This window comes from Rutilus rutilus (assembly GCF_951802725.1).
Source record: "Rutilus rutilus genome assembly, chromosome: 25".
NCBI classification, from domain to species: Eukaryota; Metazoa; Chordata; class Actinopteri; order Cypriniformes; family Leuciscidae; genus Rutilus; species Rutilus rutilus.
Window position 1 is genome coordinate 10,559,513 of NC_140229.1, and position 25,313 is coordinate 10,584,825.

General features: G+C 36.9%; 3 protein-coding genes across 4 annotated transcripts; 1 reads left to right on the plus strand and 2 right to left on the minus strand.

The window, feature by feature from the left end:
- Positions 1–854: 854 nt before the first annotated feature.
- mdh2 (malate dehydrogenase 2, NAD (mitochondrial)) lies at positions 855–5,935 on the minus strand. Its single transcript, XM_084399752.1, has 9 exons — positions 5,696–5,935; positions 3,866–4,034; positions 3,700–3,783; positions 3,313–3,422; positions 2,283–2,408; positions 2,085–2,162; positions 1,659–1,758; positions 1,319–1,470; positions 855–1,163 (listed from the first exon to the last, which is right to left on the minus strand). Exons 1-9 carry the CDS (start codon positions 5,756–5,758, stop codon positions 1,032–1,034), a joined length of 1,014 nt encoding a protein of 337 aa, XP_084255878.1. The 5' UTR covers positions 5,759–5,935; the 3' UTR covers positions 855–1,031.
- An 891-nt stretch (positions 5,936–6,826) lies between these two features.
- ska2 (spindle and kinetochore associated complex subunit 2) lies at positions 6,827–10,565 on the plus strand. 2 transcript variants are annotated; one of them, XM_084399753.1, is made up of 7 exons: positions 6,827–6,974; positions 8,547–8,636; positions 8,712–8,888; positions 9,073–9,147; positions 9,620–9,662; positions 9,786–9,918; positions 10,038–10,565. In XM_084399753.1, exons 1-7 carry the CDS (start codon positions 6,945–6,947, stop codon positions 10,168–10,170), a joined length of 681 nt encoding a protein of 226 aa, XP_084255879.1. In that variant the 5' UTR covers positions 6,827–6,944; the 3' UTR covers positions 10,171–10,565. The 2 variants fall into 2 exon arrangements, with proteins under 2 accessions (XP_084255879.1, XP_084255880.1); XM_084399754.1 differs by lacking the exon at positions 6,827–6,974 and adding an exon at positions 7,974–8,141 and having other exon boundaries at positions 8,340–8,636.
- A 295-nt stretch (positions 10,566–10,860) lies between these two features.
- tex14 (testis expressed 14, intercellular bridge forming factor) lies at positions 10,861–25,064 on the minus strand (the record flags this gene model as incomplete). Its single annotated transcript, XM_084400014.1, has 27 exons — positions 10,861–10,930; positions 11,151–11,211; positions 11,319–11,415; positions 12,092–12,182; positions 12,258–12,401; positions 12,528–12,702; positions 13,962–14,080; positions 14,204–14,355; positions 14,760–14,817; positions 14,916–15,015; positions 16,547–16,666; positions 17,203–17,300; positions 17,430–17,633; positions 18,858–19,149; positions 19,212–19,753; positions 19,864–19,972; positions 20,856–21,046; positions 21,157–21,305; positions 21,623–21,801; positions 21,895–22,018; positions 22,888–23,004; positions 23,110–23,243; positions 23,850–23,934; positions 24,156–24,295; positions 24,475–24,640; positions 24,732–24,846; positions 24,935–25,064. 26 exons carry the CDS (start codon positions 25,062–25,064, stop codon positions 11,203–11,205), a joined length of 3,840 nt encoding a protein of 1,279 aa, XP_084256140.1. The 3' UTR covers positions 10,861–10,930; positions 11,151–11,202.
- Between the last annotated feature and the right edge of the window lie 249 nt (positions 25,065–25,313).

Sequence of the window (25,313 nt, forward strand, 5' to 3'; positions counted from 1 at the left end):
ATTTTTAAAAGAAATTACCCATTTAAAGTCATTTTAGGGGAAAACATTTATCAGCAATATGATTGAAGCACCATATATAAAACGAAAGGTTTCTATCCATTATAAAATACTGTTTTCAATGGGAGAACAATGCCATTTTAAGACCAAGGCCTTTGTAAGACACCAACTAATGCTACTGTAATTGGAAAAGGTGAAATAAAACTGGATATATTTATATATACTATAAAACTGGATGTCTGAGGTTTTCAGAAAGTTGGGTAGTTAAGCTTGCAAAATATTGTGGGGGAGGAAATCCTTTCAAATCATCATTCATGCAGGCAGTACCCCCTTCTCAAATAAAACAAATCTGGAGCAGACTTGAAACTATCATAAATAGATCTTAAAAAAAAAAATATATATATATATATATATATATTAAAAATACACATACTGAGAACTGATAAGAATGTAAAAAAAAAAAAGTACTTTGAAATGCAACACAAGTCGCTTTGGATAAAGCGTCTGCCAAATGCATAAATGTAAATATATGCGTGTGTGTAGGGAATATAAAATCTATTACATCATTAAGCTTCATTTAAATAAATCCAAACCACTATTCATTTGAATAAGCACATGGGAGACTTGAATGTGAAAGTGGATCCTTGATTAAAAATAACAATAACACTGACAGTAGGTTTACTCAGAGCCATTTCTGTTTATGTAAAACTCATTCACATTGATTTATGAGTCACTCAAATTGCATCTGTTTATAACCAAAAAAAAAACCCAAAAAACACAAGAACACAAGTCAATAATATAATCTCATAGCAAAATAGCAATATTTTGAATAGAGTGAACTAAAATACAAGGACGTATACAGTTGGTAAACAAACCGTTTTATTGATGGCTGGATATTACTGTTTTAATCAGCACAAAGACTGTCTGCATCTTTGAAAATGATGAAAATACATGTTTGGGAAACCCTGTTGACGTACAATGACTCAGCTTTATAAATAAAGGACATTTCACAGGTAGCGTGCCATAAGCACAGATCACTTCATGTTTGAAACAAAATCTTCTCCTTTCTTGATGGAGCCCTTCAGTTCATCTATGGCTTCGGCTACCAGCTTCTCCTCAAACGCAGAGATCTTGCCAAGGCCAAGGTTCTTTTCAATGCCGTTTTTCTGAGAAAAGGAAGAGAAATTAATAAAAAAAAAAGTTAGTAAACAAAAAGACAAAAACATAAAGCCTGTTTAACCAGGTGGTTGTTGTCCCTGTGACCTTGTATGATCTGAACATAAGATGAAGTAACATCTAAAGAGGATCTAGCTAGATTTACCCCAAGCAGGAGAGGTGTAGAGAAGTATTTGCACTCCGTTTCCTCAGATCTCACAAATGCACATTCAACAACACCCTCCTTTCCATTCATGGCGTCAAGAAGGGAGAATGTGAACCTGGCTCCAGCGTAGGCCATGGACAGAGTGGCAGAGCCTATGAATAGACACATTTAGGTTTACAGATACAAATTCATATTTCAGATCTTCTAAATGTGGTATTTAAAAAAAAAAAAAGTTTCTGCACAATTAAAAAAAGATGCCAGCGACATGAAGGAACCAAAGCCTTACTTAACGCAATCAAAAAACAAGCAATCAAACAGCATCTAAATCCTCAGTTCTCACCTGCACCAGCTTTAGCTTTCACAACCTCAGTTCCTGCTTCCTGGATCCTGCCTGTCAAAGCAGACAGTTGATCTGCAGGGAACTCAACCTTGGGTGTGCACTGATAACAACATGAAAAGAATAATACACATCAGCTTTATCATTTGACCAAATAATCTAAACAACCTGTACTAAAGAAAAAAAAAGCCAATCAGAAGATATTTTACATTTATGGTACAGGATTGTAGACCAATGAGAGATTACACAATGAGCAGGGATATGCAGTGCAAAGCCACAGAAATAAAGCAAGCAACCTACAAAATAGGCTACCAAAAACTTGGATTGACATGAAAGTTAAAGCTTGAATTGGTAGTCATTGTAATGCAATACTGTTCAAATGCTTATTGAACAAGTTATCAGTTATGTAGTAATACAGGTTCTCCTCACCTGTGAAATGAGAGGAATGATGGTCTTTCCTGCATGACCTCCGACCACTGGTACATTGACTCGGGCGGGATCAAGGCCCTGGAAATATTGCAGTAACCGTGACAATGAAATGACTGTGCAAACGCATGTTCTGATGATGACATTAAATAAATAAGTCTGCACTTAAAAATCTGGAGCTACTGAGTTTATAGAACTCACTTTGAGCTCAGCAACAAAAGCATTTGCTCTGACAATATCCAGTGTTGTCACACCAAAGACTCTGTTGGGGTGGTAGACGCCATGTTTCTTCATCACCTCTGATGTGATGGGAATAGTGGAGTTCACCTGAAATTCACAATGAAGTTTAATAATACAGAACTTGTTTTCCTATATGAACAATTATCAACTATCTTAAATGGACGGTCCAAAGCATACATGCATGTATGTGTATAGATATGTAGTGCTATATGCCATTTTGACCTTTGAGCAGTTATAAAGTGATATAACAGCAATGTAATGATCTCTCCGAGACTTTATACAGGGTTCCCACACCTTGGTTACCTTCAAATTCAAGGACCTTTCAAGGACTTTCCAGGTCCAACACCCTCAAATTCTAGGACTTAATGTGGGGACACATTTCAATTGAGGGCAAGGTAACATTGTGTTACCTTGTAAGATGCATTGTTACAGTTTTCATGTGTCAAATAACAATTTATTTTTGGCAATATGACAAATCTGATATTCTATTTGTCGCATTTCTGTTTTGCATAAAACTGTCTGAAGGATATTTGGTACATCCTATCCTGTATTATAAAATGATCTGATATTAACTTAATTTCTTAATGAATTTTATTGAAAAGAGCTTAGGCTCATAGAACCACCCTATTTTTGCAATGTTTCACAGTGTGTCTGTGAAACGTTGAGGTCCCATAGTTTTGTGTGCTCATCATTTCGTCATGGCAACGTACAACACAAAGTACCTCACGCGGGAAAAACTTAACATAACACGTAAATGTGCGTAACTAACGTAAACAAAGCAAAAAAACTAAAATAAATGTTGGCAAAATAACACATTAGCTAACACAAAATATGGAATTGTTTCCAGAAAACTTCTTTCGCAAAATAAATTCAAGCACCTGCATTTATGCATATTTATTTTAAAAAACTTTCCAGGGCCTTGAAAAATATTTTTCAGATTCACAAACTTTCAAGAATTTCAAGGACCCGTGGGAACCCTGTTTATACTTACAGGGTTTGCAATGATGCAGATCATGGCCTCAGGGCAGTGACGGGCACAGGCATCAGCTAGTGTGGCCACAATAGTGGCGTTGGTGTTGAACAGGTCGTCACGGGTCATACCTAGAAAAAAGGGCAAAAAGAACAATCTTCAGAAATGTATAGAAATCAATAAGAATTTCTCATTTATAACTGAGCCCAATTCTATCCCGAAGCCCTTATGTTTAAGCCAATCAAAAAAAAAATGTGTTGGATATCCTATTTTACATTCACAAAAAATGTAATGTTGCGATGGTGACTATAAATGAGCTTAAAAAAAACAAAGCAGAGATATATATATATATATATATATATATATATATATATATATATATATATATATATATATATATATACCCACCAGGCTTCCTTGGGACACCAGCAGGGATGACAACAACCTCACAGCCTTTCAGTGCAGCACCCAGCTGATCTGCTCCCATGTACCCTGTAAAAGCAAGACAGTGAGCACTATGGCACTATTTTCTCATTTAAAGTAAAAAAAAAAAAAGCCGAAACCATTTCTGTACCTGTGACATGGGCTCTGGTCTCAATGTGACTGAGGTCAGCAGCCACTCCAGGAGTGTGGGCGATATCGTAAAGTGACAGCTGGCTCACTAAAGGGCTGTTCTTCAGTAGGAGGGACAGGGGCTGCCCGATGCCCCCTGAGGCACCCAAGACAGCTACTTTCGCATTGTTCTGCAAAGAGGAAAAATTGCAACATGTCACACAATTGCAATACGTGCCTATCCACCTTACTTATATCAGTAAAGTGTACTTTGACTCAATAGGCCATTAAATTTACTGCTTTGTATTGTTGTATGTAATATATAAACATTTAAGAGGTATCATTAATCATAACCTGGTTATCGAAAACTGTTAAAAGGGTTAGTTCACCCAAAAATGAAAATTCTCTAAATCACTTTACATGATGGACAGATTGAATTTAGGCTTTTATTCACATATAAACATTCATCAACTTACACATCAGTTGTGGTAAACAAGCTCAAGCACGTTCGCTTGACGTGCAAGAACCAATGAGATTCATTCCTGTGCGTTACGCAGCACGTTTGAGGTTCCTCAAGAACCAATGAGGTTTGATCTCACGCATCAAGCAGGTTTGGTTGAGCTTGATCAATGCTTAAATGTTAATAAAAGCTTAAATTATATCTGTTAATCATATAAAGTGATCGGGTCTGTTCAGAAAATTTGTAGTAAACCGTTCAATTCATGTGAATTAGTTTTACGATCTCTTTATGAAGCGTCAAAGTGGTAGTTGCGTAGCTGTCAAAGGAGAAACAGAATCAGAAAGATCTTCATTTGTGTTCAAAATATGAACTAAAGTCTTACGGGTTTGGAATGACATGAGGGTGAGAAATTCATTTTCATTTTTGGGTGAACTATCCCTTTAAAAAATAAAATAAAAATAGAACAACCTTTGAATCCAAAATGTTAAACATCATTTTGTGTGTCTATGCCTTTACAAATGGAGGTCACATAACCTTTTTTTTTTTTTAACTGGACCTTGGGACTTTTTCAGTCTGGAAATACACCAGTGGGAATATTTACTACCATTCGAGCAAAGAAATGGGAGGGTTTAAACCAAGTGATTAAGGACTCTGTAAAGTGTTTAGACAGTACAAAGGAAGTCTGTATGGCATACAAGTGCGAGTTTATGGAAAATAAACGAATTAGTCTTATTCTATTGGCAACTAAACGCCTGTATTGCATTGTGATGTATGGGGAATATAAGTACAAGCCTTATAAAGTCCAAAGTTTTGTTTCATGAAACATATCAGATGGTGAGTCATCACAGTAGCGCTTTTGCCATTTTAAGCCAACACAAAAGCTGCATTAAGCGTGATCTCTCATTACAGATCAAGACACTTTGTAGTACTTGCTACATGACAAGCTGATTACAGTAATGACCTTTCAAAAGGGGTCGAGTCAATGCGATGCCATCTCTAACCTGGATGATCGCACACAGGCAGAGGCAGACTACACGAGTTGGCAAGGTCGACTAAAACCTACTCATGGCGGACAGCAGGATTTCAACTGGATTCATGATTCTTGTAACCTCTATAAACCTAAAGTCCATATGACTAAGAAATCACACTGTCAGTGTGCTGGCTAAATGTCAAGCAAGGTAACTTCTAGGTTACCTGGATGCAGGTTCTTAACTTAGTTTCAACTATATTATTGTAGTCTATGGATCATTAAGGACCACGAATCAATAAAGAAAAAAAAAAGTACATTTTGTTTTAATCTCAGTTTGACATGTCAGCGTCATTATACACTCATATTCATCACGTAAGCTAATGTTAGCGCACTCGCATGGTAACAAATATGAACGTTTTTACCTGGGAGGAGGTGGACAAGCTCCGGGCGAGGGTGGCTGTTGGTCTAGCGATGCGGGAGAACATGTTGGATTGATATTTTGTAAGTGCTTGCTGTTTTAAAATTAATATTTGATATAGAGCCCCTCCTGACTGTGACTCCAACGTCCTCTAACAAGACAACCGGGTGAGAACAAGCCTACGGTGCAGCCAAGCTTTGTTGACGCTATGACAGACTGGCCTTCTCTGATTGGTGTAGCAGTCTGTATGCAGAGCTATGATTGAATAGAAATGCTGTCAGTCATGTTAAATGGGGCGGGGTTTACCACCGCTTACTCTTTCAATGGCTGATCACATCCTGGCGATCGATTGGTCCGTTTGGATGAAACGTCATAGAAACTTTTTCAGCCCTCTGATTTTTTTTTTTTTACAGTTTTAAAAAACTCTTTTAATAAACTTTTTTTTCTTTTAAACAGTAGTAACTGCTCCTGGCCTATTAAGAATGTAGTTTTAAAACTGAATTTGTCTAGGAGCATGATAATTCTAAAATTACCCCGGCCTGAACATTACACCTTGGAGAATAAAACATGTCTCTCTTGGCCTGGGACAAAATGTTTGTGAACTATTATTATAAATAAAGATAATGTAGTGTAATGTCTGAATACTGTGCAGTGTAGTAATATAGAGTATACTGTGCTGAGTCTGGCTATGTTAGGTATATGATTCAAAATTTTCTGCATGCATAGAGTAATTGGATCTTTATTCAACAAAATGTGTGGTATACAAAAGCTTACAGCAAAGAATACTGTGTTCCGTACTTGACATTTCAGTGTGGTGTATAAAAAAAGAAGTTATAAATTCATTATTTGATCTGAGTGACAAAAGTTTTTACAGAAAATGGATCTAAAATGCTAAATAATTGTTTTTCTTTCCAATAAACACTGTATCCCACAATGTAATATTATCTAATAGTCAGTATACTCTAACACAAAACTTGAGGGGTGGAAGAAAAATATTTCAATCACTGAATTTAGGATTCATATTTCACATTCAATTATAAATAAATAGTATGCGCAGTATACACACTGTAGTACGTCCAAGACGGTACGTTAGAATTCCATCCCGAATATACCACCCCCTTTCCGCTCTTTCTCCTTCCAAACTGACCAATCACCTTCCACGCTCTCTGACAGCTGACTAATCAGAGAAGGTCTTGCGTTCTGCTGCGAGCTTTATATTTCCGGGGCTGCTTTAGGAATGTAAACTATTCAACATGGAGACAGTTGATAAACTGGAGGCGATGGTAAGCTGTTTTTTCAGGCAAACGTTTCCATCAAACGTTTTCCCTTGTAAAGTGACGGTATCCGTCTATTTGTTAATAATACCGGTGCCTTTGCATTAGACGACGTAATGCAGAATAAAACATGAAAAATGACATGTTCTCTATATTCCTCTGTCTTTCCCTCAGGTTGAAGGGGAGAAAATTACGAAAAACATGTAGCTGGATGGCTAACTAGTGCCACAGCTAATTACATAATGTAATAATATTTACAGCAATATCAGTCTTCATGTCATTAAATTACTGTAATGCGCATATTTTGAAACGAAACCTTGGCATTCAGCCTGAAAATGTTTATTTGGTTCGATAGTTGGTCGGTAGTGAGGGGAGTGCGGGTGCGGGAGGGCCTGTGCGTCTGTCCGCCAAAACTGTGCGCTGCAGCCCGAACTTACTCCTATACGTTATTCAATAAGGTTTATATACACTTATAAACTGTTCGGACATGTATACATCAAGTTAATGTCGCAGTTGTTATTAACAGATACAATTAATATAAAATGTGTCCATTGCTTCTGGACGACACACAGATCTTTGTTAACGTTTAGTCTGTGAAGATTCTGGCAATTTGCATGCCTGCAAAATCTCATAAAAGTCCTTTTTGTTATTCAATGATTTTTAGTAAAACCTTAAACCTGTTTTAATTTTATATTTGCATGTTTAAATAGCATTAGTACGAGGAAACGATAGGGGGCGCAGTATTAGCTTGTCAGAAATTGTATGTATGGATGTGTGTATGTATATGTGTGTGTATATATCTTTATGAATAAGTATGGATGTTGCCTAATAAAGAAATAAGAAATAGATACAAAGTAGCTTTAAATAATGAATTAAATACCATAGCAATTAAACACTCACTTTAAAAATTATTGCCCATATTATGAAACATCTACATATCTGGATCTCAGCGCTTTAGTGTTTTTTTTTTTAAATATGTTTATGTTAAAACTGTGTTCTTCTTCCCAGGTTTTTAATTGGCATTATTTACATGATTGTTGGATATTTCAGCATGCAAAAGGACCACCCTGAATGCGTACTGTCTGTCCAGTGCCCCTTTTATATTGTACTACTGATAACCCAGTTATTAAAGCAGTGCAATGTTAAAAGGGCATTGGCCAGGGATTTTTCTCAAAGGTAGGGTCAACAGCGTGGCCAGTCACATCAATTGCTGTTAACAGGTGCTCTGACTTCATTGCACTACTGTATTGGACAGCTAGCAGTGCAATAGTATTGTCAAAGCATCTGAGAACAGCTTTGCACAAAGTTTTACAACTTTTCAAGAGGTGCACCATCTCAGTTGGCATATTGTTGTTTGTTTTCTCTGTTTTACAGGTTGTAATGTCTAATCCTAATTCTTGGGACCCTATCAGTATTGCCTCTGCTGTCCACTGTGTTCAGAGTAGTGCAATATTGCTAATAGGGTTTCAGGTTTTAGATCGTACCCTCGTTCAGATGGGCCAATAAATGCTAAAGCCTATGAACGGCAATCAACTCCTGAATGCTTACTGAATGATGGTGTTTAGATCCGTGTCCTTGTAGTTCCAGAAAGCAGAAGCTGATATAGAATATGTGGAAAAGCGGCTGAAATTTGACTTCATGGCAAATGTGCGTGAAGCGGGCTCGTTTGAGGTAAGTTTGTATACATTTATTCATTTTAAATAATGACTGAGTCTGTTTTTCTAAATCTGTGGTTGTGGATTTCAGGGAAACCCTGTTCAGTTGCTGGAGAACCTGTCGGCGATCAAAGCACGCCATTCGGCCCTGTGCACTCAAGTGGAGGAGATTGCAGAAGAACAGAAACGATCCATGGATTCCATACGAGCTCACTTGGACACGACAGTACAGCTGGTTCAACAGCTGCAGAACACAGCAGATGTGCAGGTATTCATTCATTAGTGCAACAAGAGCACAAATCTAACAAAACCGAAGGGTCCTTGTCAATGTTACTACATTAGAGGCCATACACAATGATTTTACAATGGTAAAGGGAGTGTTCTTTGAAAAGTCAAGTAGTTCCATGATGTTTGTGGTTCTATGTGTGTTAATGGGAATTCTGGTGTTCAAGGTTCCTCCACTGACAGAAGAAGAACAAGAAGCGAGAGATGCTCTCTGCTCATCCATTGCCGCTTTAAATGTAGAGGTTAGACAGTTTTATAAAAAAATGCTTTTTATCATAATTACACAACTACACTACTGTTCAAAAGTTTGGGGTCGGTAAGATTAAAAAAAATTGTTTTTGAAAGAAGTCTCTTATGTCTGCATTTATTGGATCAAAAATACTGTAAAACCAGTAATGTGGTAAAATTACTGTTTTCCATTTCAATATAGTTTACATTGTAATTTATTCATGTAATGGCAAAGCTGATTACAAAAATCAATGCTGAAAACAGTTGTGTTGCTATATATTTTCGTGGAAACAGCATTTATTTGAACTGCAAAGCTTTTGTAACAAATATCTTTGTCACTTTTGATCAATTAAATGTGTCCTTGCTGAATAACAGTATACATTTCTAACTTTTGAACAGTATTGTATGTCTCTGTACCATATTTGTGGTCTTATGAGGTGAAAGCTTCCTTTTTAGCAATTTATGAATGCGTTTCTGTTTCTTTAGGCCATGCCGACAGCAGAACCTCAAACTCAAGCACAGTCTGAATGTAAGGACAGAAGAAAATCATCAACATAAAGCAGCTGTAACATTTTCACAATGTCAAAGGTGAACAGCATCTTTATCAGTCTCAATAATTGTAATATACATAGTTGTTTTGTCTGTCTTGCAGCACGGAACATGCATGAAGAGGTGTCTGAGGGGACATTTGAGACTGTCCCGCGGAGTGTACGTGGTAACTTGAAGCTGAATGACCTCAACATGCTCAATAAGCAGTTATCCGAGTACTTCTCAGATAAGAACAGGTTTGTCTGGTCATATTTGACCCTGAGCCCTAACATGATTCACAATGTAGTGAAGTTTAAAGGCAACCACATGATTTCTAATGCATTTGATCTAAGTCTTTTCATTCTTGTCACTTTAGGGGGCCGATAAGCACTCAGAGAATGAAGAAGTTAAACATGAAAGTCAATGATTCTGCAATCAAGACCTTACAACACCTTAAACTCATTGAGCTGGATAAGAAAGGACTTGTGTCATTGCTGGCAAAGGACTGAGAAACCGGGACAAAATAGATGCAACCCCATCAAAATGTGTAAAGCCTATATAACACACTTGAATGATGGCGTACTAGAGAACATTTCAGAAACATTTGTCCATAAAGTTCAGTATATACATTAATTGGGACTGCATACAAAAGAAACTAACGTTTAGAAGTCTTTTTAAGGAATAAACTTAATTTCTTCAGCATTATGCTGCTGTATTAAATTAAATCATCACCTGGAATCATTAGATTTGTACAAGAAAGAAACTACATAATAGTTCATGTTTTTTGTAAAGTTAAACAGTTGTTTATGTAACTTTATCAAGATCAAGATCTCAGTAAAGCAAAAGAGACTGTATTTGTAAGATTTTTTTTTTTGTATGCAATAAAATGTCTTTTATTTTTATATATACGTGTTCTTTTATTTAGAAGCTTTATTAAACCTAACACGACAAATAGCAAAACATTTTATTTGTAGCAACAGCAAACGGAATCTCAAAATCATTAAAAAATATATATTACCTTGAACAACATCATCTGATAATAAATTGTAACATCAACGCTAGAACTTGAAGATGTGCATATGTTAAGAACAAGTTTAGAAAGATCTTTTTCCTTGAATAGTAAATTGAACATAAAGGAACACAAACCACAAGCCTTAAACATCTAAAATGGAAACGATTCAGATGCAAGAGACCTTGAGGAAATCCAAGAGGTCGGCTCCTCTTTAACAGTGTGGTTTGACTGACTCTGGAGGTGTATGCTCAAGAACTCTGATGATAAAACAAACAAACAATGAAATTACAAAAATTAATATTTTGGGGCAGGAAATTTAGCAAGTTTTAGTTAGCAAGTTACTTGTAAAGCATTAATTTAAGGCTGAAGTGTTTAAAAGTCAATGGTAATTTCAATATTTCTATTATAAGCAGTAAGATTTACACTAGCACTGTATTCCTGGGGTCAAATGCATTTTATTTTAGGTTTCTTGTGCACCTGTTAGGATGGTTCTCCTGATTATCTGTCTCAATCCCCTCTCCCAGCTCATTTATGCATTCTACAGAGAACATCAACAAGGCCAGTTGAACACTACAGTGGGCGTTTGAGCTTATTTACTGAACCTTTAATGGCCAAAAAAAGACCCCATAACTTCTTTTCACTCACCTGCTGTCTATGTAGTCTCACATCCCCCTCTCCTTTTTTGTCAGGGGCTCTTGCTGAAAGCATTTTTTCCAATTCCACATCCAAGGTGGTGCTTGCTCTGCAAGATTTCAAAGTAAAAATTTCTTCTTTTTTTGTTTGTTTTAGGAGAGGAAAAAAACATAATAGGACCTAATAACTTGAATCCCAAAACATGAACAAAACATACTATTAAAATAGCTGTCAGCAAGATTTTAGACTGAACTCCTTCCAAAATGTTGTACATAAAGAAATAATACATACATAACCACCCTTTACTGCTGTAGACTTTTAATGTACTATTAAAACAATGATATCAAAATTGACAATTCTTATTTTTCTAAATGCAATTTATCCATGCACATATTTGTATATTTTTATTTATTTTGTGCTCATAATCTTTAATCAAAACAGTAATGTTTTTTCTTGTTTGAGAAGCTGTTTCACTGGATATACGTCACAATAGGGGGAAAAAAATTCCCAATTTCCAATTCATGCAGACTTTTCATGCAGACAATTTCTGGTGTAAATGAAATATTACATACCTAAGTGGATAACTATCCGAGTTATAAAGACACATGAAGTGTAAATAGACACTCATTTTTTAGGGCAATGTTGTGTTAAATATAGATCAATTTATCTATCCAAACAGCCCTCGAATCATTATGCAGGCTATTATTATATTTTTATCAACACTGTCAGAAAGTTATCAACCAATAATGAAATACCCCTTACTACGGCAAAGTATTGGGTTTTACCTCTCAGTGTCATCAAGGCTGTGACTCTCATTGCTCTTTGGAGAGTTTGCGTCACTTTCCTTATCAGCAGAGTTAAGATCTGGATGCTGGTCTGAAAATACAAACGTACATCTTTTTAATTCCTTTTAAAAATTCAAACAACAGTCCTAATATAGATCCGGCTCACCATGTATCTGACACGGGATTTCACCCTTACACTCTTCCTTCCTCTTTGAGATGCCTTCATCTTCAAACGCATTTTCTTCAGAGGACTCTTGATGTTTAGAATTTGATGGGTTGTCACCTACTTCCTCATCCACATCATTATTCTCTACAGGAATCACAAACAGTTTGATTCTCACACCATCAACACACCATGTTAAAATCAATAATACTTCAACAACATATCCCATAATGAATTTTTGGAACACTATAGCAGTGAATTATAAATGCACACTGTCAATAGGATAATCCATCTCTTCACTGGTCTCCTGGCTGGTCTCAGTGGTCTGTCTTGCTCCAGAGCTGGCAGTGGTGAACTCTGCATTACCACTAGAGGGAGAGTCTGTTTCCTCCTTAGATATTTCTCTTTTCAATGGAGACAGCAGGACGCTAGACACAGAGGCATTCGTCTGAAAAGAGATGCAGGATATCATTTTAAATGTAATAGCTGTGAATATATTGATGCAAATATAAGATAATGGAACATTTACCTTTGTCAGATAAACTTCTACAACAAAATAATAACAAAAAGCATTTGTATATAGTAAAAAATATTTTTTGTTAAGTCAATAAAACTTTATTAGTGAACTCAAGCTGCCAAAACATGCATTGAAGACGTAAATATTGAAGATATCTGATGGCTAGAGTTTGCCATCATATTCTCCCGGTAGTCAACATGAGATTAAAAAGCACATATTAGAAAAATTAGAGATGAATTGATGTAGATATTTTGGCTGATAACTGATCATTTATACAAAAAAAAAACACTCACATTAAAAGTCTAAATTGGTAATAATATTAATAATAATTATAAAATGTAAAGGTTAATCAAAAATAATGAATGAAATTATACACACCTATAGCCAACATTCTTTTATGCAATAAAATTACACAAATATAACAAAGATTATAGAAACAAAATGCATGTGTGTCCTGGACAATAAACAGGCTCTGAGTAGACATTTTATTCATGTTTAACATTAGTCAGGGCAACAAGTATTAATAATCTGGAGTGTTCATTTAAAGGTGCAGTCTGTAAGAATGACAGCTAGTGGTCGAAATAGGTACAAATTCAAAATATCGGAGATCGTTGGTACCCTGCCCCCTCCTCCTCAGACTCGACGCTCACACGGGTTGCCAGTGTAAGACACGCAACAGGAACGAGTGCAATTGACAATGAAAGCCGAGGAGACTTGCACACTGTAAGGTGACGAGTTGATTTATACGTGTTTTAATATGCTCTCGTTCATAGAGATTTTTAGATGGATACCGAGGCTTTTTAGGTTGCATAGAACCTGCAATCTCTGATCCAGTTTGTTCGGTGGCTGCAATACGCTGTGTTTCGTGCCAACTGGCATCTCGGGGTGTCGAAATACTATTGGGTGAACTGGCAGTGGGCGAGATCACACAGACCAAAACAAAAACAGACATTACGATACAGAACGCACATTTCAAAGTAAAATAACTGGCTGTAGCATTGTTTTTCAGAGAAACATATTATGGTATTTTTATGCTTAAGTAGAGTGAAAAAGCACTTTTAAGTATAAATGATCAGTTTAATTGACTTATCGGATTGATACAGATAACATTATAAAAACACATATCGTCCAATACCCATATGACCGTTGATATATTTCAGAAATGTATTATTCAAATATGATTGACTGACATTGCTGCTGTCTCCTGCGCTGGCTGTGGCATAACTCTCTGTGCAGACAGTGTGGGATAGGCTCGGGAGAGGGGGGAAGGGCTCAGAGCCAATCTGCACATCTTGAAGAGTCCTATGACCTGTAATTAAACAGTGTGCACAAGTACATAAAACTGGCCCACAGAATGTACTCTGAATTTTGATTAATCCTAAAAGTGAAGCCTAAGTAGATGCATGTTATATTTTTCTGATTCACTTCATACCTTTTGGGCTGCGTGGGGTGCTGTTGCAGGGTGGATGTCCTCTGCTGTGAGGGATTGGACGGGCTTCAGGGGACCCCACCCACTTTTGGAGCTGGCCCGGTGAACAGGATATGCTGGAGAGGTCCGGAATCTCAGCGAGTTCTGTCAAACACCTGATCAAACAAATAAACCAAAGCACAGAGGACAGACTCAGCCGAAGGAAGTCAGTATTGTTACTTTTATTTGCAAAGGACTCAACAGACAAAATACACTACCTTTCAAAAGTTTTGGGTTGGTACAATTTTTTATTGTTTTTGAAAGTCTCTAATGCTCAGCAAGACTGCATTTACTTCATCAACAAACAGTAAAAACAGTAAAATTGTTTCTATTCTTTGACGAATAGAAAGTTAATTTAAAATAGAAATCTTTGATAACAGTATATATATAAATGTCTATACGGTCATTTGTGATCATTTTAATGATAAAAAAATCATATTTATTACAACAAATCAATTCCATCTACTGTTGAGCTTTGCGTGAAATGCTTAATTTATTTTACCTGAGGGTAGGAAAGTACCTGTGCACAGGGGTAATGGATTCAGAGTCCTTTGAGTCCTCTTGAGCAAGCTGGTATTCTGGATAAAAATAAGGGTGATATAAAGGTTAGAAAAAAGGACAAACTTTACCCACAAAGCTGGTAATACAATGATTGCAGAGTGTTTTATCTGTATACCACTCAGACTGTTTTCTACAGCTTGTTTTTCTTCTTCTTGAGATGTGCTGGGTCGACACACCTCCACTGTGACGTCCAACTCATCCTCTGAGCTCAGTGACTGAGAAATAAAGGGTTTACAAAAAATATTGACTTTATTCTTCGATATTTTAGGCCCAGTTGCACAGACAGGGCTTAGACTAAGTCAGGGCTAAGCCTTAGTTCAATTAGGACTTCTACGTAGCTTTTATAAACGCGCCTTAGAAAAAAACATTTCTGGTGTGCATCTTGAGTGTCAGCATCCTGCCTCCTGTTGTTTGTCTCCAGGCCTCTAGAGGTTACCTGTGTTCCCCTCTGCCTTAGTTCTTCCTCATGTGTCCTTGTTAGCGTTATCCAGGTCACCTGTGCCTTGTTGCCCCATAGACAGTATAAGAAATGGACACAGTGACCCCATAGACTTCATCGGAGACCAGTGAAGTCAATTAGAAGCACTCTCTTCCTGATGGCTGAGCGTACTGCGCAGCCTCAAACTGAGCTTGACGACGTAGATGTGACGTGAGCAACCTGTCTGACAGTTGTAAGTCTTCTAGTAGCTGTGCCAAGAGAAATCTGAATCATTCCCTTCCGAATCTTGCAGAGACGGAGAGTGTGAGTAGGAGCTGTCCATGAGCTAGGAACAGGAGCAACTTTATGACTTTCTATGGGCTTCTCCCTTGACTTTATCAGACTTTATGCCTCCACGTCCCCCCCTTTGCCTGCGAGCTTCTCCTCCTGTCTATACGGTCATTTCTATACTGTGCGACAGAGAGTCGCGTAGTTATGACGCAATGGTTAGCCTATTTTTACAAAAACGGCTTCTACGGGGCCATAACGTAAGATACAAGGTAATGGAGCCTTTTATACACTGTAGTGTTTCTTTTGAAATAAACAATGGACAAATAGAGTCTTTAAACGCCTCAGATGTAAAGTTATTCGCTGTCAAAGTGACGCCAAAATGAATGGGAGTCAATGGAATGCTAACAGCAGGTGATGGCTTGTTAGCCAATGGATGCCCCCATAGAAGGTACGCTTTCCGGATGCTGGATTACCCCATTTATTTTTTGTATTTTATTTTTTTTTCCCTTGTTCCTCACTTGGTTTTTGAGTCTTGGCTATGTGTCCCCCCCCCCCCCCCCCCCCCCCCAAGTCCTCCCTTAGTTATTTGATTTTGTTTTCCCCCCCTCGTGGCGTTTATTTATTTCTCTTCAGTGATTGTTTGCAGTATCACTACTATTAGTAATACCTCTTTCTGAGAAGAAATTTTGTTGGATATTTTTTTCACTTGCAAAGTACCCCTTTTTTTTTTTTTTTTTTTTTATCTACTTTGCCTGGAGTATTGCCTTGAGTGTTTTGTTTGGGTCCAACATACCCTCCTCTGTAGCTAAGTGCTAGATCTCTAAACTCACCACACCTGAAAACCGAGTTCGAGCCTGGCTTGTGATATTGAGACAAAACAATGGCACTGACATATTTTAAGATATGTCAGTGCAAGTTGCTTTCAGTTAAAACAGCTCAAACATTAATTTTAGTCTGGGACTAGCTTAAGCCTTGTCTGTGAAACCAGGGTTAGAGTGTTATATGACAAAACTAACTTTAAAAATGTCCACTCTCACCTGAGAATGCTCTACACCAGATGATGTGCTTTTGGACAGGTGGTGTTTGGGTGTGTAGAACACACTAGACAGTTCTAAAGGGGGCTGTGTATAAGCCGAAGTATCCGAACTTCCCTCATCCTTTGGACACAACAGACATTAAATAGTATATTAAAAATTCAACATTTTACATATGCAGAAATTGTATATTTGTTAATACATTTTTCAGTCATAATTTACTTTCAAATGACTGTAAAGTCACGCTCTCAATCGGCCCAAAGCCGGCATCCAATCAGCGCGGAAGGTCTTTACGTGTTACTGTCTTTTCTCGAGGCAAAGTATTTTATTAAATGCAATACATTTTCTCATATGTACTTTCTCGTTATTTCATCTGACTCTTCTAATTTCTCAATTCTTACATGACCATTTATTAATCTCCCTCAGCTCTTATTAAACAGCCATAAACTATTACACAAAAAGCTGTAATTGTTACTGTACCTTTAAAACTTCTACATGAAAAAATATATATATATATTATGATAACCGTTTTGCAAGTGAAATATGTAATCTCGTCAAGATGATGAATACCGAATGTAAATGTGGGCAGTTGTTTTAATGGGGGGAAAAAAACTTTAATGAACTGGTAAAAAACAAATATAAAGGTTATAGTTTATCACCTCAGTTTGGCTTGTAGCCTCCAGCACTCCATTGGTCACGTCAAAAGTTTGATTGATAGTGTGGTAGTTTGTGCTCTCCTCACTATCACTCAGAATACCTGGCCGTAAATAGAATTTGAAAATGAGTTATAAATATTTAAAAATGGAATTTAATACTTAAATTTAACCAAAATAAAACATGAATATATGAAATATCTTAACAGCAATTTCAGGCATAGCTCTATTACCAGCAAAATTCTTGAACAGTTGCTCCAAATCAGTGCTTTCCTGGGTCTCAGATTCCGGGTAGCTGTTCACACTGTGTCTGATGTTGTGTCTCTGCCAGTCCTGTAGGTGAAGCTGTTGCTCCTCTACATCCTCACTGTCACTGCTTCCAACAGCACTTAGTGGTTTCCCCAAACACCCACGGGCCACCGCATCACTAACCTCATCTGTACCGGCACACAGGACAGATCACATACCTTTTAAACACTTTTCTTTTTAAACTGGATAAACTACACATGAAGATAATGAATGCACGAGTGGCTGTTGTTTCTCACCGGTCCATGTGGGTTTTGTTCTGTCTTTCTGGGTCTCCGACAACCTAAGTTGCACATTTAACCTGAAAGAGATGTATTTGCTTATTTTTGTAATTCTCTTGCCTATTTGCCTATATATTTTCTGTTGTTGCCAAATTTGCCATCCTATCTATTATACTCCATTTTTGTATATGACTTGTATTAGTCTTTTTCTGCTAATGCACTTGTACTGTTGTACCTCTGACGTCCTGTCTGCTGCTGTCCTCTCTTTATTGCTTCGACTCTCTTGAAGTCACTTTTCTCCTCCTGTAAGTAAAGTTTTTCCTCATATTTTTTTCTATATATTATTTAAATCATCAACCTACACTGATTGCTATTCCATTAATTTTTTGGTTAGTATCTGATCTTTGTTATTGGTAATTGTCACTAATTTAGTTTAACATGTAACTCCCAGCTAGTTGATCATACAAGTCTGTTGATATTCTGAAGCTGAAGTATAGTGTGGGTGTGTGTGTGTGTACAGTTTGAGGTCAGTACGGTTTTAAGATTAGTACTTTTATTCAGCAAGAACACATTAAATTGATCAAACATGAAAGTAAAGACTTTTACATTGTTACCTATAATTATCAATTTCTATTTCAAATCAATGCTGTTATTTCGAACTTTCTATTAATCAAAGAATCCTGGAAAAAAGTATATCACGGTTTCCACAAAGATTTTAAGCAGCACAATTCTTTGATAATAAATGTTTCTTTAGCAGCAAATCAGCATATTAGAATGATTTCTGAAAAATCATGTGACACTAAAGACTGGAGTAATGATGCTGAAAATTCAGCTTTGTCAACACACGAATAAATTACATTTTAAAATTTATTACAATAGAAAATAGTTATTTTAAATTGTAATATTTCATACAATATTACTGTATGAGTTACTACAGTTTCACTGTTTTTATCAAATATGCAGCCTTAGAGACTTCTTTCAAAAACATAAAAAATCTAACTGACCCCAAACTGTTAAGCAATTCATATTTATAATATTTTTATATATATATATATATATATATATATATATATATATATATATATATATATATATATATAATTTTTTTTTAGCATTGAAAAACACACACTTCACCTTTAACGCTGTGATATTTGAGGTTGTGCGCACATACCTGTACACTACTAGGATAGGACGTGCTCTCAAAGCTCTCATCTTGAGCTGAGCTGTACTGACTGACCTCGTCATCTGCATTAATGGTCCACTCGTGTACCGGTATATAACTTTTGGACGATGGCCCGACAGCCTTCCAAACACGGTCACTGCGCTCTCTCTCCATGTTCACCCTCTTCACCACAGCATCCACCTCGTCAAAGCATGGGGTGCTCAATCGAGGCGTCTCCACATTATCCAGATTCTGCTCAGCTTGCTGCATTGAAAAACACACACTTCACCTTTAACGCTGTGATATTTGAGGTTGTGCGCACATACATGTACACAACTAGGATAGGACGTGCTCTCAAAGCTCTCATGTTGAGCTGAGCTGTACTGACTGACCTCGTCATCTGCATTAATGGTCCACTCGTGTACCGGTATATAACTTTTGGACGATGGCCCGACAGCCTTCCAAAGACTGTCACTGCGCTCTTTCTCCATGTTCACCCTCTTCACCACAGCATCCACCTCGTCAAAGCATGGGGTGCTCAATCGAGTCGCCTCCACATTATCCAGATTCTGCTCAGCTTGCTGTAGAAGAACCTCAGACACTTTAAGGTTGAGAACAATGGAGCCTGTATGCTTTGAGATGGAGCTACTGATTGCCAGATCCTTGTCTGTATCAATATAGTTAGAACAAGATGGTTCAGAGAGTAGAGCATGATGGGTAATAGGCATCAATGGAATGTTGTCATGATGCAAAATATCCCAATGGAGGTCATCAGTGTCTAAGGTGGACTTCTCTTCTTCTGTGTAGATTCTTTCTAGGCGATGTTCCTGGATCTCATTGTGTACTGCAGTCCTGCAGTTCTGATATACTAAAAGGAAAGTTTACATTACATTAATGTTCTTAGCAGGCACTTTCTTGCAAAAGTGATCATTTTCCAGACAGAAAGTTTCCCTAATCATGGCTGGATGGAAATCTCACCAGCTTCATCTTGCTCTTTTGCCTGATTAATGTCAGTGTTCCATCCAGGAATGCACTGAAGAGCCGACCAAGAGTTCCCTCCACTTCTCTTATTCTTGCTTCTTATCTCCTGCAGCAGATTAGATTGCACTATTCACTCTCATGCTATCATATATTATCTCTGTATACCTGGAAAAACCTTGCACAACATGAACTTAATAGTTCTTTTTATTAATTTAAGAAAGAAAAGATCAAATATATAAGTTAAATAAAAAAAATAAAGGGCAATAAAAGACATACACTACCATTCAAAATTTTGGGTTCAGGAAAATTTGTCACATATTAACCCATGTCTTGTCTGGACCTTTGTTTTATTTCTTGTCCTAGTCCTCGTTTCCTTGTTAAGCCTGTTTGCCCCTGTGTGTATATAGCCCTTTTGTTTCTCTTGTGCTTTGCTAGTTGTTGTTGTTTCATGGTAGATCATATTTGTGTTTTGGGTCAGATGTTCCAGTCTATTCATGTGGAGTTTTGTTGTTTAAAAATGGATTCTCTCTCTGCCTCATCTCTCAGCATTCGTAACAATTTGTTTTTGATTAAAAATTATTAAATGCTGTTCTTTAAAACTTTCAATTTCTAAGCAGCACAACTGTTTTCAACATTGATAATAATAAGAAATGTTTCTTGAGCAGCAAACCAGCATATTAGAATGATTTCTGAAGGATCATATGACATCAAAGACTGGAGTAATTGCTACTTTGCCATCAAAAGAATAAATTGCAGGAATAACATTTATTCAAACAGAAAACAGTTATTTTAAACTGTAATAATATTTCACGATATTACTATTTTTACTGTATTTGTATCAAATAAATTCAGCCTTGATGAGCATAAGAGAATTTCAGGGACATTACAAAATAATCTAACCCACTCTAAACTTTTGAGTGGTAGTGTACATCTAGAAAAGAGAGCATGTTGATGCATATTGATGAGACATAACTAAACCATGTACAAACTCTGATATAACAGCGTAGACTGTAGCACAGATCGTGCAGGCTACTGGTCCTGTGCTGGGCTCTGTACTGGAGGCCAGTCTGCAGGAACTGGTAATAAGGCTCAGACACGGCAGGGTGTGCTATCAGAGCCTGACCGGCCTCTACTGACCGTCTTATGTAACGTGGGTCCATGGGGCCCCATGGCACAGCATCTGTACAAAGCAACACAACCACGTTACAAGTTACAAACTAGTAACACAAACAGAGATCTATCACACAAGCTCTACATTAAAGATGACAGTTTTCATTACATGACCTGTACCTGTATAGATCTCCTGTATAAGGGCGCACACACTATAGAGATCAGCTTTTCCTGTACATGCTCTACATCTAATGACTTCCGGAGCTGCCCAGTTTATCAGGCTGAGAGGCACAGGAACAGGAGGCGGGCTGTAGGGGCATGTTCCCTCACTGTAGTTGGAAAACATATCAAATGACTAAAGATTCAAATTACATAATGTAAAGGCCCATTCACACCAAGAACGGTAACTATAAAGAAAACTATAACAGTAACTATCTTAGCACCCACACCAGCAACTGATATTATTCTGTTTATTCTGGATTTTAGAACTACATCTTTATCAATATCATAATAGTTATCGTCCTAGGTGTGAATGGAATGTCCATAATGAATATAAACTATTTCATTTACACATTTCATTCATTCAAATGATTCTGAATTTATAGTCTATATATTTTAATATGTGCTTTTTGCAATGACGGTGTACCTGGGCACCATGAACCCGAGGCCCGTAACCTTGGCAACTCCAGGGTGTACTATGAGTACAGTGTGTGAGGAAAGGGCCCGGAGCACCAGAGATCGGCCGTTCAGGTACATTAACACCTCACACACCTGTAGCACCACAGATAACAGGTCAACCAGCTGTAGCAGAGGAAACTCATCCCGCTGCAGAGTGTGGATATAAACAAAGAACACAGTTAAAACAAAACCACTTCTGTCATGTATAAATTTGTGCTTTCTGAAATGCTCAATTATTACCTTTTGATGCAGCAGACTGTACAGCGATCCTACATTCACTCTCTCATAGACCAGCCTTGTGCTGTCCAGGCCAGCGGACATACTCACAGCCATCAGCATCAGCATGTGCGGGTGAGACACCTGACTACAGAGGACATCACAGAAATCATGGCTAGTGCACAGTGTATTTATATAACAAATAACAATGCAGGAAAATAAACATAGGTTTCGATTTACATGAGTATCTGAAAACAATTTTGGACGTTTTGACTGAAGCTAAAGTCACCATGAAATCAAAGTGGACCTTATTAAATTTGTTGATAAATGTCACTGGTTTAATAGTGATAAGATTCTAGTCAGGGCTATTATAGTTAATAACTAACACTAAAACCATTAAAAACATTTTTGTTACTTGAAATAAATGTTAACCGAAAAAAAATCAAATATAAAAAATAAAAACATTTTATTTTAGCAAGCTTAAGTAGCTAGCTAAGGCAACATTTCTTATTTTTATTTGGTTTAACCTAAATACTAAAAAAAATTAACTAAAACTGAAATATATATATATATTTTAAATGTATAGACATTTAGAAAAACAGGAAATATAAAAATAAAAACTATAACAGGATCTCAATAATACAAAAAAAAGTTGTAAAATAAATAATGTCTGCTTCTAAAATAACTTTTTTTCTGACAAAAGGCTGTGCAGACAGGAAAAATAATATTAAGCAATATAATATTAACCAATATCACAGCCCAACATGTTTCATTTAATTCCCAATCGAAAAAATATACATTATTTTCCATTCAGTTTCACTAATAAATACTATTTTTATAATGTCTTCTAATTATCCCAGTTCAAATGAAGTATAAGGGAAAACCATTTACATGAATAAACAATTAGTAAAAAAACTATGATACAAAAAACAGTCCTACCACCTAAAGAGGTTACCTGTTGAGTTTGTCAAACTCTTTTGTAGCTTTTTTTTATTCCTGAAATTGTTATAGTCTTACCAGCAATACTCCTGCTCAGAAATGAGTAGATCCATAAGAGCATCTTTTTCTTCACATTGTTGCAAAATCTGATCATGTAGCTCTTTAACAGTGACACGACATCCTTTCCAACTGTAACTAAGGCATGGTTAAACAAAAAAAATGCTGTTATATCCATTGCATCTTTCCTCTGATGTGACTTCAATAGCATATTGAAAAAGATCATTCATTGCAATGTCTTACTTGGTCATGCGTATGAAAGATCCACACATAAATGAATTGAGGGGCTCATCATTAGCTTGACCTAAGTCACCGTCACATATCAAGGGCACAGAAGCAGCCAATCCCAGACTCAGCCCTGGCTTCTCAAAGCATAACTGTAATGATTAAAGAAAAAAAAAACAATATCCTAACAACAGCTCACTGGGATTAAGCTGTCAAATTTAAAGGACATTGTGTTTAGTAGCTTTACTGTGCTAATGAGAAGAGGAATTGTAAAAGCATAGTTCACCTAAAAAAAAAAAAGTTTAAATTCTGTCGTTATTCACTTTCATGTCGTTCTAAACGTGTATGGCTTTCTTTCTTCTGCGGAACATAAATTAAGGTATTTTGAAGAATGTTGTTAACCAAACAGTTTCGGTTCCCATTGACTTCCATTGTACTTGTTGTCTATATAATAGATGTCAATGGGAACAGAAACTTTTTGGTAACCAACATTCTTCAAAATATCTTCTTTTGTTTTCCACAAAAGAAGAAAGTCTTACAGGTTTGGAACGATATAAGTAAATGATGAAAGATTTTTAAATTTTGAACTATCCCTTCAATTCTAGAAATCATTGTAATAGTAATCTAGGATTTAAAACATAGTTTGGTCATCGATATGAAATGATTTATAAAAATTACCAAAATATGTGTATTCTTGGTGTGTTCGGGGTTAACCTTCTCAAAATACTTGCAAGAGATTTTTTTTTTTTTACACAAACCTTTCCATAGCCAAAACACTGCATCTTCATATCACAGGCAGACATCTTACAGCTAGTTTTATTTTCATGACTGAACTCATATCCCCTAAAGCAAAGGACACAAACAAAAAGAATCAGAATTTTTACTTTCACTTTTGTACTAAAAACACTTGTACTGTTTTGAGTTTCCATTTGATGTGCAATCTGAGTATTAAATCACTGTCCTACGTAGGTGTTGTTACTTTCTCACTCTCAAGAATAAATGACACTATAACAAAGAGTTTGAAAGTGTTCACTGAAGAAGATCAATGGTTCTGCAGATCTTACCAAGGGAGCAAGAGCCTGAGCAGGGATGGAGAGTTCAGGAGAGTCTTTGAGGAGGTAGGGGAGGAACGCACATCCCCGGACAGATGCGTCTGCAACAACCTCTGCATTTGAGACTCGCATCTCTTCAGAAAAGCAAGCATCTGTAGATAAGGAAGAACAGTTAGTCAAATGGCATCTTTACACTGCAGAAGCTGATAAATCTGTAAATAAAAACATCTAAAATAATAAATTATATCCTGAAATACTCTGTCATGACAAAAACAAAGATTAAGGCTGTACTGATACTGCATTTTATCTACGGAACCAAAGCAGCACAGACCTTGGGGCTGTTCTCCTGAGCACCTGCCTCGGCCCAGTCCTTCGGAGTCCGGCCCTGATCATCATGGAGACGCAGGTCCCCGCCAGCATCCAGCAGTGAACTCAGGAGCCAGGGATTACAAGAGAAAACTGCAGCATGGATGGGGGTACTTCCATCATTACAGCGGCTGGTGGACATAAGTATCACACATGAGATAGTATGCTATTTTTCATATTCACACAATCTCCATGGATGATTATGGGAAGGTTTGACCTTACTGATTTGGGTTTGCTCCATACTGCAGAAGTTTCTCTGCTACACTGACAAAGCCAAGGAGAGACGCGCAATAGAGTGGTGTCTGTCCAAGGTGGTTCATGCTGTCTACTCCCACACCTATGGAAGGTGGCATACAAAAAGCATTAATGAAACGCGTACAATCAAAGTAAAAATCATTTGAAATGCCCCTGAGATGTATTTAAACCTTTTTTGAGGACTTTCTCCACTTTTGCTACTTTTTTCTCAATTGTGTATCTGTGTAGGAGGGCTGGTAACCCTCCAATTTTCACAGTGCCCAGGAGCACCGGGCAGGGCATTGGCTGAACCCCTGTCATGATGCTGATGTCCAATGGATCAAGTAAAGTTTCCAGAGGTTTCTTCTTCCTCACCTGTGAACCATAATTTAGGCCTAAATTACTAGGTTGAATAGTTTTAGCATAGAAACTTAACCTAACGAGAAATTAACACATGTTTGCTAAACATTGTTTACTGACTAATTACAGTTACAGAAAAAAATAAAAATAAAAATTGATAAACAAGAAATAACCATCGAAGTTCTCCTTACTGACTTATGTTATACTCAA